The sequence below is a fragment of the Epargyreus clarus genome, unplaced genomic scaffold (genome assembly GCF_041222505.1).
Source record: "Epargyreus clarus isolate Ecla_fem2 unplaced genomic scaffold, WU_Ecla_fem_2.2 ptg000032l, whole genome shotgun sequence".
Lineage (NCBI taxonomy): Eukaryota > Metazoa > Arthropoda > Insecta > Lepidoptera > Hesperiidae > Epargyreus > Epargyreus clarus.
The window spans coordinates 10,068,425-10,081,466 of NW_027332237.1; the positions used below are offsets into that span (position 1 = coordinate 10,068,425).

At 35.6% G+C, this 13,042-nt stretch overlaps 1 protein-coding gene across 1 annotated transcript; it reads left to right on the plus strand.

The window, feature by feature from the left end:
• The first annotated feature begins 187 nt into the window (after positions 1–187).
• LOC140755160 (O-acyltransferase like protein-like) lies at positions 188–9,108 on the plus strand. The gene is made up of 10 exons (XM_073090370.1): positions 188–265; positions 748–929; positions 1,487–1,641; positions 1,874–2,039; positions 2,450–2,643; positions 3,559–3,706; positions 4,202–4,394; positions 5,267–5,409; positions 6,959–7,068; positions 8,730–9,108. Exons 1-10 carry the CDS (start codon positions 211–213, stop codon positions 8,761–8,763), a joined length of 1,380 nt encoding a protein of 459 aa, XP_072946471.1. The 5' UTR covers positions 188–210; the 3' UTR covers positions 8,764–9,108.
• The last annotated feature ends 3,934 nt before the right edge of the window (positions 9,109–13,042 follow it).

Sequence of the window (13,042 nt, forward strand, 5' to 3'; positions counted from 1 at the left end):
GTTCGGGCTTAGCAATCTAGGTAAAGCGAACATAACCCTTTCTAATTCGATTCATACCACTACTACTATTTCTGTCTCATAACAGCAGTGTCAAGCGCTGCTGTATTTCGACTTGAACTTCAACTATTTGTTACTTTCTTTACGACTATTTTCTACTTTCTTTACTTACTTTTATTTTGCAGGTTTTGCGTCATATTCGCAATTGTTCTAATGCTTCTGGGTACGTTACTAGTAAATAATAACGGATTGCATGCAACATCTACAGGTAATTTATTTATTTAGGTATATATTTATTAATAATATAATTAAACATTGATAATTCTTCGACTTATGAAGATAAGATATAAACTGCTTGAGACTAAAAATAGTTCTGGCGGTGGGATCGTTGATATTGTTCGTGGTAGACATTTCAGAAGTTAGAAAATAATTAATTCAGAATATTTGTACTGTTGGGCACAGGTTTTCTCTCAGAGTGAGAGGTATTTAGGTCATAGACCTCCGCGCAGGACAAGTGCAAATTGGTAGTTTTCACACACCTTTGAGAACATTTTAGTAACTTTTAGGCGAGTAGGTTTCACGATGTTTTCGTTCACCGTTTAAGCGTGACAAAATTAATTTCTAATACTTTGAAAAATCAGAAACGATCCTGGGATTTGAATCTCAGATCTCCCGAATGAGAGGCAGAATTTTAACCACTAGACTATAACTGCGTTTGTATCTTTATCAGCGTTGATATGAAACTTTCAGGTCTCGTCATAGCCAAGGCGTTCCACATCCAAAAGAACGTGGAATCTCTTGTTAGGATAACAGATGATGATCTTCGACCACTGTTCGGGATACGTGTGATCAGCGCTGTGGCGATAATCTTTGTTCATGTTGGCATGCTGAAACATGGCATGGGTGTTTCCAATGGTGTCAGACTCGAAAAGGTATTTGAAGTTTATTTACGTAAGAAACTCTTTGAAAAACATGCTTATGAAAATAAGATATTTCATCTTAATCGTATATTTTTTGGAATCTTCATCAGATCAGAATCGATATCTGCAGTATTTTAATCTACTTCCACAAAGAAGTTGATTTGTGATACTCAGCTAAACCACTATTACTATTATAATGGGCTCTTCTTCATTGGTACCAAACAATACCGGCAATGGCTACAACAATAATGGACCCAGATTTCTATGGAATTGTACTACACTCTGTCTTACTGTAACGACACGACACGGCAGATTTATGACTCTTATTTAACCTATTTATTAAGTGAAGGATAAAGTATAATTATGTTAATTAATTAATATACTCACGCATGCATGTTTACTTGTAGAACACATGAATTATGCATCCACTTATGTCGCAGTGCAGTGTCGTTGCCGTGCCGTTTTGGTGTCGTTGCAGTGAAGAAGAATTCAATACCGGATTAAAAATTTGAAAAATATATTTATCTGTTCATGATGATACTCATACTCATGATGCTCTGGTTTTGCAGGACCTTGAAGACAGGTGGCTGATATCCATGTGTACGTTGGAAAATGTAGTAGACACCTTTATGTTCATGTCTGGTCTTTTACTAATAAAATCCCTTATAGCCAATGGAATGAAGCCGTTCAATCCTGTGAAAGTAATAGTTAAACGTTACTTTAGGTATGTTAAAAGTTTAGGACACAATACAATACAATATAGGTAATTTGAGAAATATTATTAAAACAATAAACCCGACTACTTAAAAATGTAGACGAGTCCAACATGAGTCCAATATGATAAAATCCGTCAAGTCGTTGGGGCTCCGGGGCATATCAAAGGACGAAACATACCTACCTATACGCCTTCAGTCTATGTAGTAATTCAGTCAAAACTTTAAATTTTTAATTTGCAGATTGATCGGGCCTGTACTATTGGTATTATTGATAATATTTAAGATCCTTAACGTACCGCGCGGACCGATGAAGAAAGAATTTTATGACACGGAATTGGAAGCATGCAATCAAAACTGGTGGACAATCCCGCTGATGATTCAAAATTATGTTAATAAAGACAATATGGTAAGGAGGTATATTGTCAGATTAGAAACTTTGATTCAAGTAATCGGTACAAGTAATTTGAAGGTAGAACCCTTTGTGGTTTGACTCCGGCGGCAACACCGCCACACCTATTTCTGCCTAACAACAGCAGTGTTAGACGCTGCTTTGTTCTGGTTTGAAGGGTGCGGTAAGGGAGACATACTTTTCCGAGGCGTTCCAATTTAGTCCTCGGGGGTAGCAACGCATCTGTGGCCGACCTCTGTTCGGAATATCTAATCCTATCTGGGGTTAATTACAGATGTCTATGGGCGGCAGTAGCCACTTCCCATCATCGGACTGCACGCTCGTCTGCTACTCCTATATTATAAATTACTCGAATAACCAATCGAATTTTACTTTCTTTTAATATTATCTTACCTTTTCGCCTCTAGTGTTATGCAGTACTGTGGTCAGTTGCTTGCGACTTCCATCTGAGTATCTTGGGAACGATGGGAACTTGGCTGTTCATGAGGAGCAGAAAATCCGGTCTTCTGGTCTTCTTGATTGCTTTCATTGCTTCAATAACTGTGCCAGCTACTGGTGCGATCTTAAATCCTGAAGTAGCATTTATGCAGTGGGACTTTCGGTAATATATATCACAATAATTCATTTGCTACCAATTTTTAAGTAATCAGCTGACTCTCCTGCCCAATTATTATTGATCAACTAAAAGCTAATCGTAATATTTCAAGATTTATGCCCGGCAATAATAATCAATCTATCAAATTTAGCCTTCCAAAGATCAAAATTTGACAATTCGTAGTAAACAGAAGGTGGTAGAACGCCTTGTGGTTCGGCTCCGGCGGTACCACCGCCACACGTATTTCTGTTTAACAACAGCAGTATTAAGGGATGCTGTGTTCTGAATCAATGAAGACATATTTTTCCGAGGCGTTCCAGCTTAGCCCTCAGGGGTAGCGGCGCATCTGTGGCCGACCTCAGCTAGGAATATCTAATCCTATTTGGGGTTGATTACAGATGTCCATGGGCGGCAGTAGCTACTTATCATCAGGTGGACTGCATGACTCGTCGGCTGAGTAGTCGACTATTATACAAAAAATCCTATCCTGGCCTATATTATACAAAAAAACAATATGTACAATATGACAATTCGTAGCAGGCAGTTTCTTTGAAAGACAAAAAAATGGATTAAGTGATTATTAATAACGGACATTAGTCGGAATGCTATAGGCTTTTAAGCTTAATTGTAGTATATTAATAATCTTTCAACCTTATCTTTATCCTTTTAAACGAGAATACAACACCTATTCATTATTACTTTGATCATTTTTTGCATACATGTTATTAGTGTCACAACAGTTGAATACTGCTACATTTTATATTTTTAAATGATATTTTGAAAAGAATTTCAATATAAATAAGTAAGGAACTAATTACTGGTAATTTATCGACTATTTACTTAAAAATGCGAACATATTATATTATACACATAAATTAACATATAAATATTTATGTTATTCATTTATTGTTTTCTTTTCAGTGTTTTCACTAAAAACTGCAAATACATACTAGAAAATCCGTTTTATACGTCCACGCATTATAGAGCAAGTTCGTATTTTGTAGGCATGGCTGTAGGGTACCTGATAGCCATGTATAATCCAGCTAAATATAGAAATGTTATATCTAAGGTAAGTCTTAGGTAGTTGTAAGGTAGGTAGTTTAAATAAATGTTAGTTTTTGAAGGTGGTAGAACCTTTAACGCACCCTTCAAAGGGGAACACAGCAGCGTTTAACACTGCTGTTATAAAGCAGATACAGGTGTTGTCACACCAGCCACCTGTGGTGCCGCCGGAGTCGCACAGCATACGGTTCTACCATCTTAAAAATCGGAATAAATAGTTATTGTGAAATAGTAATTCATTTTTTGAAAATGAAATGAATATAAATCAAAATCAAATCTATTTTATAGTTAGAAAACTAGTCGTTTGATTACATTATTTTGATTATTTTCTATTAAAAATAATTAAATTTCTAATCAAAAATAGAGAACTAAGAAATAAATTAACTATATTAATTATTAAATTATTAATTAATAATATTTTTTACATTGTAACAATGCAATGAAATTCATATACCGATATTGTAATGTTTATCGAAATTTCATATTGGTTTGTATTTTACAGAAACACTCAATACTGAGCTTCGGTGTATTGTTGGCGATGTTTTTAGGATTTTTCACACTAGAATATAAAATTCAAACAGAGCTAATACTAAAAAATAATGTGTTTATGTTGGCATTGTTCGTGTCACTACGTCGTGTGGTTTGGGCTGTGTTACTTGCTGTTTTGGTTATACTGTGCGAGTATGGGACTTTACGTAAGTATTTTTATATATAGTATAGAAGTAGCAGACGAGCATGCAGTCCACATCATGGTAAAAGGCTACTACCGTCCATGCACATCTGTAGACAGAAATAAGTATGGCGGTGGTGCCGCCGGAGTCGATCTACAGAGGTTTCTATGAATAATGGTAACACAAAAGGGATCCAAAACAATTTTTAAGTTTCATAGCCGATGTTATTATTTTTCTTGATCGTGGTCGAACTCGAATGTTTACTCGTTTTCAAAGCGCGTTTGTTAAGTTGTGTGTAGTTCTTGATATTTTTGTTAAGTATGTTAAGATTTTGGTTTTTTATTAATTTATTAAGGTTTACAACACCTGAAATCGTATTTTGACAATGACATTTCTTTGTTTACATTTTGGACATCTAAGTATGAATCAGACTATATGATTGGTTTCAAATAGAGCCGGTTTTATATGAAACCAGCCACAGGTATCCATGGGCAGAACTGACTTACCATCAGGTGGACTGCATGAGGCATAGGTTACGGCCCACACTCGTATCATTGGGACAATAATTTGGAACAATAATTTGGTAGGTGGTAGAACTCTTTGTGGTTCGAGTCCAGCTGCACCACCGCCACACCTATTTCTGTTCATAACAGCAGTGTTAGGCGTGGAGGCGTGGAGGCAGTGGAAACATACTTTTCCGAGGCGTTCCAGCTTAGTCGTCAGGGGTACCGGCGCATCTGTGGTCGACCTAAGGTAGAAATCTCTAATCTTATCTGGGGTTGATTACAGATGTCCATGGGCGGCAGTAGCTACCATCAGGTGGATTGTATGCTCGTCTACTACTCCTATATTATAATAAATTAATAAATAAATTGACGATGTCGGTACTATTTCAGCCTTAGTTCCTGGTTTTCTGGGTTGGTCCGCATTGGCTCCTATTTGCCGTCTCTCATATGGAATCTATTTAATACATGGTGCAGTATTATCATACTGGACAGTAACGACCAGAAATAATATAGAACATCACTTGTATAACTCGGTAAGTAAAGGTAACACAGCGCGTATCCTAGCGCCGCACTAGGGTGTTAGCGCCAGTAGTAAATCCTGACGCCGCCGAGTTGTAGTTACTAGTAAGCGGTCACACAGAGCGCGTACGTACGTGCGTACTACGCGCGCGCGTATTATTTCCCATACAATCACATCATCATCATCATCAACCCATTACTGCCCCACTGCTGGGCACGGGTCTCCTCTCAGAATGAGAAGGATTAGGCCATAGTCCACCGCGTTGGCCAAGTGCGTATTGGTAGACTTCACATACCTTTAAGATTTTTTTCTTCTCTCAGATATGCAGGTTTCCTCACGATGTTTTCCTTCACCGTTTAAGCAAGTGATAATTAAATTCTAATACGCACATAAATTTGAAAATCAGAGGTGCGTGCCTGGGATTTGAACCTCGGACCCCTCGATTGAGAGGCCGCGTTTCTTAACCACTAGGCTATCACTGCTTTTTTTACATACAATCACGCTTGTATGCAAACCTGTAAAAAAATACGACGCTCGGCGACAAGCACGCCGAGCGCCGCGACAAGCGTACGCGTACGCGCGCTGTGACCGCTCAGTAGTAACCCAGTACAACACAACTCCGCGGCGTCAGGAAGTTCTTCTAGCGCTAAAGCCTAGCGCGGCTCTAAAATTCGTGTTCTGTTTCGCCGGGCCCTTAATTTATTTGTTTCTTTTTACACGATTGTGAAGAGTAATGTTTGTTGAGCGTATGTATGTATTTCTACGTATGTTTGTATGTGTTTCTATGTGTGTATGTATGTATGTGTCAGACTTTGTTTTGTGCGTATCAAAATTAGTATCCATCTGTTACGGTTCGGGAAATAGAGTCCAGTGTTAATAATAGGGTTCCGTTTTTACTAGCGTAGCGAAAAAAATCTAAGTCTATGGTTTTACCCTTGTGTACGGAACTTTACGGCGTTTTTTCACTTTATTTCGTGAATTGTATTAAGTAGACAGTTGAAAATTTAACAATGCATTTACTTTTGTGGTGGTTATGATAACATAAACAAAATTTAAAAACGAAATTTTGGTGGTACGGATCCCGCCTTGAGCGAGTTCGACTCGCACAATATTCAAATATGTAACTGGTTATGATAATGACCGATTCTACAAATTAATCATTATAAGAACGGTTTAAAACAACCGTTTAATTTAACCATCATCAACCCATTACTAGCCAATTGCAGGGCACGGGTCTTTCTTCAAAAATGAAAAGGTTTAGGTCATATACCACCGCGCTGGCCAAGTGCGAATTGGTAGACTTCAGATAAGTTTGAATTATTTTTTAAGATTTCTCAGGTTTCCTCACTATATCCACGCTTCACCGTTTAAGCAATGATAATTAATTTCTAATACGCCAATGACATTATATTTATAGATCAATGTAATACGCACATAACTTTGAAAAATCAGAGGTGCGTGCCTGGGACTTGAAACTCGGACATCTCGATCAAGAGGTCGAGATTCTTAACCACTAGGCTAATTTAATAACTTAATTGAATGACATTGACCTCTTGTTTCAGGTACTGACTGTACTGGGCGTGGCTTTAGCCTCGTGTGTTGCTTCTTTATTGTTATGGACACTGTTTGAAGAGCCACTGAGAATTATTGTATCACACATCCTTAGGGACAGGTATGTACCTGTGGTCTATTACGATAGATTTAAAAATGTAATAATGTTAAGCATGTGACAGTTAGATGGCTAAAAGCTAGGGGCTATTTCTTGTTATTCAATATAGGAGCAGCAGACATGGACTTCACCTGATGGTAAGTGGTTACAGCCGCCTACATGGGCCTACAGCCGCATATATCTGATATTAACCTCACATTTTCAATATAGTCAGCGGCACCACCGCCACACCTATTTCTGCCTCACAGCAATGTTAAGCGCTGCTGTGTTCTGGTTTGAAGAGTGTGGAAAGGGAGATATACCTTTCCGTAGCATTCCAACCTAGCCCTCATGTGTAGCATCGCATTTGTTACCTACCTCAGGTAGGAATTTAATCTTATCAGAAGTTTATTGCAAATGTCCATGGGCGGCAGTCACTTACCACCAGGTGAACTGCTTGCTCCTTTTATATTTAAAATCCATGTCTCCATCCATGTCATCGTCTGCTGTTAGTACATAAATCAGCGGATTTACAGCCGTCGAAAGCAAGCACAGCATATTGTGAAATGTACGAAAATTGTTGCATGATGTACCTAGTATATAATTATTTATTTATTTCCATTTAAATCAGACATAGTCCATATTTTGTTAGTATTTACATTGTACTTAAAAACCTATGTTAGTAAAACTTATCATAATTAAAAAGAAACAAAAAATAATAATAATAAATTGTCTGTTTGTTAGGCAGCACCCACACTATTTTAAAATCCAATATCAATATGTAAGAAGGAATGCAGACAAAAATAAATTTAGATTATATTCATGCCAAAATCGAGACTAGAATTATAAAGGAAAAATGCTTATCTTACAGCTATAAAAATATATAACAAGGTACCAGACAAATACAAAGATCTGACCTTAAACATTTTTAAGAGGAAAATTACCGAATGGCTTATGCAACACTGCTTTTATGACATCAATGAATATTTTCAATGTACAGAATAAAAATGACATGTAATAACTTAATACGATATATATATATATATATATATATATATATATATATATATATATATATATATATATATATATATATATATATATAATATAATATATATATATATATATATATATATATATATATATAATATATATATATATATATAATATAATATATATATATATTATATTTTTTAATTTTAATTTTTATGTTTTTTTTTCTAAATTTTACAACTTGACATGATTGCACACCATTGTAATGGTAGAATGTACGAACTTCTATTGCTGTAACTATCTTTGTGTACTACATTCTTGCAATAAATAAATTTCATTTCATTTCATTTCATTTAAATAACAAAGAGAACAATAATTATATAGTCTTAAATACAGTATGCACTGCATATGCACAGCTGTGTTTTCAGAATACTATAAAATATGTCGTTAAATTTTATTGGCGACTTTGTTTTGAAAACAATAGACGCTTAGTGACGTCATTAAAAATGACGGATAATTTAATTTTTATGCAACTCTATGTTATAAGAATCAAATGAATTTTCTCAGAAAAATACGAAATTATGTTACTACAAAATTGTTTTAAAATACTTTTATTAATGTAATTTTTAAACGTTTATTAAATCATATAGAAAGTTATTGTAATTAACGTAATAATAATTTATTTTCCACAGAAATGAAAATGCCGAACAAGTGAAAAGGAAATAAGCAGCAAGTCAATATTTCGGAAAAAGTGTATCAAAACATGTTAGTCAATGGTTGAAACAGACAACCTAATTACAATAACCACATGTAACTGTGCGGTAGAAACCTTCCTATTTTTGCCTATCAAAGATATAAATTTGTCAATTTACTAATAATAGGCATAGGAAGATAAAAAGCCATGATTTAAACGTGGTAAAACCCATTGTGGTTCGATGCTGGCGGCACCACCACAACAACTATTTCTGCCTATTAACAGCAGTATCAAGTGCTGCTGTATTCTTGTTTGAAGGCTGTGGTAAAGGAGACATACTTTTCCGAGGCGTTCCAGCTTAGTCCTCAAGAGTAGCGGCGGATGGAGACATACTTTTTCGAGCCGTTCTAGCTTAGTCCTCAGGAGTGGATCTATGGCCGACCTCACATAGGAATATCTAATCTTATCTGAAGTTAGTTATTGATTTCCATGAGCGGCAGTAGCCAATTACCATCTTATGGACTGCATGCTCATCTACTACTCCTATATTGTAAAAAATGATTTATAAGTAGCAAACCAAATATTTTTATAGGTACGAGTATTATCTTCTAATATATAAAAAACTCGTGTCACAGTTTTCGTTGCCATACTCCTCCGAAACGGCTTGACCGATTTTGATGAAATTTTTTGTGCTTATCCGGTATCTATGAGAATCGGCCAACATCTATTTTTCATCCCCCTAAGTGATAAGGGTTGTTCACCCTTAAGATTTTTTTATCTATATGGCAATACAACGTTTGCTGGGTCAGCCAGTAATAGTATATGTATAGTAACAAGTCATCATTAATAATTTATATTTATAATTGCAATTAACAGGCATTTCTCTTAATTGGCAATAAATAGTACTTATATACGAAACGTTTTATTTATTTCCTAGTTATATAATGCGTCGGGATGCAGCAGCCAGGATACAGAAACCGAATTACTTATATAAACGTATTTAATCAAAACAGAATATTACATGTTTTGGATTAAATCTAACCTAAATTAAAACTAACTATCCTAAGTGACTTGCTGGGGCAATGTTAGCGCCCAGAGTGAATTCCCACGTTCGGGACTATACGGTGGAAACGGAGCGGTGGTGCGGAGTCAGCGTTCCCACGGCACAGCGGCGGTGCAGGATCGGGTGTCTTCTTGATAATTTTGTTTAAGGCGAATTTCTAACTATGGTGATTAAGGCCAATATATAACATCCTAGTTAGTGTTTAGCAACATTGTATAAAATTGCTATAACAAAAGATTATTACTTTAGTGAATATTACTAATTCATGAAGTTATCTTAAATTTAAAATTAATAATTAGTAGTAGTGCCCGTGGCTTCGCCTGTGTTTTTAAAAATAACATCATATACTATATAACTAAAATTTTGTACCTTCATTGGAAGTTGTTCAGTGGTGCCATTTGCCGAAAATTGGTCGTACCAACTCTTATAAGAAACCTTCGTGGACTCTTGCACAACAACTATGCTAAAGATCATCATATGATCAAATACATAGTTTACGATTCTATAAAGGACATACAGACAAACATTCTATTTTGTATATATAGATTATTCGCATAAGTATGTTTAATCAGAAGCGTTTATTATTACGATGTAAAATTGCAATCATCATCATCATCGACCCATCACTGTCCCATTGCTGGGCACGGGTCTCCTCTCAGAATGAGAAGGATTAGGCCATAGTCCACCGCGCTGGCCAAGTGCGCATTGGTAGACTTCACATACCTTTAAGATTTTTTTTTATAAATCTCTCAGGTATGCAGGTTTTCTCACGATGTTTTCCTTCACCGTTTAAGCAAGTGATAATTAATTTCTAATACGCACATAAATTTGAAAATCAGAGGTGCGTGCCTGGGATTTGAACCTCGGACCCCTTGATCGAGAGGCCCGTTTCTTAACCACTAGGCTATCACTGCTTTTTGCAATATTCATAAGTAAAAAAATTTTAACAAAAAAATACAACCGACTTCTATGTCACTACAAAGTAAAAAATAATTGAAATAAATGTTTTTTAGTACATATTTCTGAAGTCGGCGCTCAATAAATTTCGTTGGATAACGATGTAAACAGCGTGTCTAATATGAGCACTGACTTCAGAAATATGTACTAAAAAAACATTTATTTCAATTATTTTTACTTTGTAGTGACATAGAAGTCGGTTGTATTTTTTTGTTTAAAATTTTTTTTCACCCTTTTTAGTGATGACATACTAACATTTATATTAATACAATATAAAATTGTAAAAACGTGATCACGAATGAAGGTAAGGTCTGAATTTACATTGATTGGAACCGCCCGCTCGCAGGGCGCTGCCGCGCCCTGCTCGCTTAGTTTTATTTTGTTTTATATGTTCCAACCTAACCTAACTAAATAGTCAATGATGAACTGGCTTTGTAATTTCATTAGAACCTACACTAAATATCTTCAAACACAACTCAATTATTCCCATCGGTTGAGGAGTTAGATATTTTGACTCCGAGCCACATTATCAGACCCTTAAATAGTCAATGATAAACTGGTTTTGCAATTTCATTAGAATCTACACCAAATATCTTCAAACAAAACTCAATTATACCCATCGGTTGAGGAGTTACATATTTTGTCTCCAGAACCCACTCTGATCCTCATCATATTTAAATGGGACCAACTTGTAGCAATTATACACACACGAATTAGAGGCATTAAAATAGGTTCATAAACGGCGAAGTTATGGCTGTTATATTTACATGGGTGGAAGAGCTCCCCTCATTTTCTCCAGCACCCATCGATGGATCCTAACCATATTTAAATGGGACCAACTTCCAGCTCGTCTCTATACAATAAAAAAAGAATTATTAAAATCGGTCCACTAACGGCGGAGTAATTCGTGTACATACATAAAAAAAAGACACCGGCCGAATTGATAACCACCTCCTTTTTGAAGTCGGTTAAAAATGGGGATGGCAAAAAATTGCTTATTTCATTGTCCCACTACTTGTAATGTAGAGAAGATTTTTGAAGTAATGCTTCTTTTAATCGCTCGGGAAAAATATAAGTTTTTTTTTTTAAACAAAATTTCTGGGTCTGGGTATTCATTTGTCTCTGTGTGTCCATAGTATCGATACAGAGAATCCTAGTGTGGGGCTGTGAGTGTAGAAAGCGTAGAAAAACATTACGCTCCACCATCCTGTAAAAAAATAGTCTTTTTTTATATTTGAGCCTAACGATGAAGCAGACGTGCTACCTGATGGAAAGTAGTCAACGTCGCCTATGAACATTTGCAACACCAGAGGAGTCGCCAATGCATCGCCGGCTTTGAAGGAGAGCTCATTTTGCACCTTTTTTGAAGAGCCCCATGTCATAGCGCTCTGGGAATACCTACGAATAGTTGTACGAATCACGCATAACTATTCCCTTTTGTACCGCCAATTACTTATATAGGTACAATTCATTGACTTTTTGTATGTTTAATGGATACAAAGGTTAGGGTGACTAATAAGTATATTTATTTTCCACGACGAAAAGAATAAGCCAATTAAATTGTTGCGTCACAATAAAAACCCCAATTAACAGTCGAAGTGACCTTGAAATGGTGCATTACGGAAATAAATCATAGTTTTTCCTTATAAAAATGCAGCAATTATTAATTTAATTGTTAGTTCAAGTAATGAATCAGTTTTAATTAAATTTTAAATCTGAATTCTAAATAAATTAAAACTAAATTATCCGTAGATTGCCACTTAAAGTCATATCGGTTCGATCACAAACTGTCAACTGTCAGTTTATTGATTAAATTTAAATATGGAAATAGTGTTATTTTTACCACTTTACAATTAGTCCATTAAAATGTTACAATTTTTGGTCCTTGAAGTCAGACGCCAATATACTTTTTCAATGTCAGGGGCTGTTTATATGAAACTAAATCGACGCTTGCAGGGTCTCAACTTTTGTCCCTCGTTTTCAAACTGTATCATGCAAATTATTTATCACACAAAATTTGTAATAACAATTATGGTCTAAGATTGAATTATTTTGGTTGTAATTTTTGTTGCAGAACCAAAATTAAGACAGTTAATAACAAAAACATATATTTATGACTTTGGTTCTAGTAATTTATAGAAAAAGTAAATTACAGCCTTTATGTAAAATTGCAAAATAAAATGCAGCAGCAGTAATAGCCTAGTGGTTAAGAAACTCGGCCTTTCGATCGAGGAGTCCGAGGTTCAAATCCCAGACACGCATCCCAAACACTTGCTTAAGCAGTGATGGAA

What these genes read in the sequence shown, in the direction of transcription:
- LOC140755160 (XM_073090370.1), top strand. Translation starts at nt 211, where the DNA reads ATGCTTCTGGGTACGTTACTAGTAAATAATAACGGATTGCATGCAACA. An exon ending in ATAGTTAAACGTTACTTTAG is followed by an intron (nt 1,642 to 1,873) that starts GTATGTTAAAAG and finishes TTTAATTTGCAG; the next exon opens with ATTGATCGGGCCTGTACTAT. An exon ending in TTTATGCAGTGGGACTTTCG is followed by an intron (nt 2,644 to 3,558) that starts GTAATATATATC and finishes TTTTCTTTTCAG; the next exon opens with TGTTTTCACTAAAAACTGCA.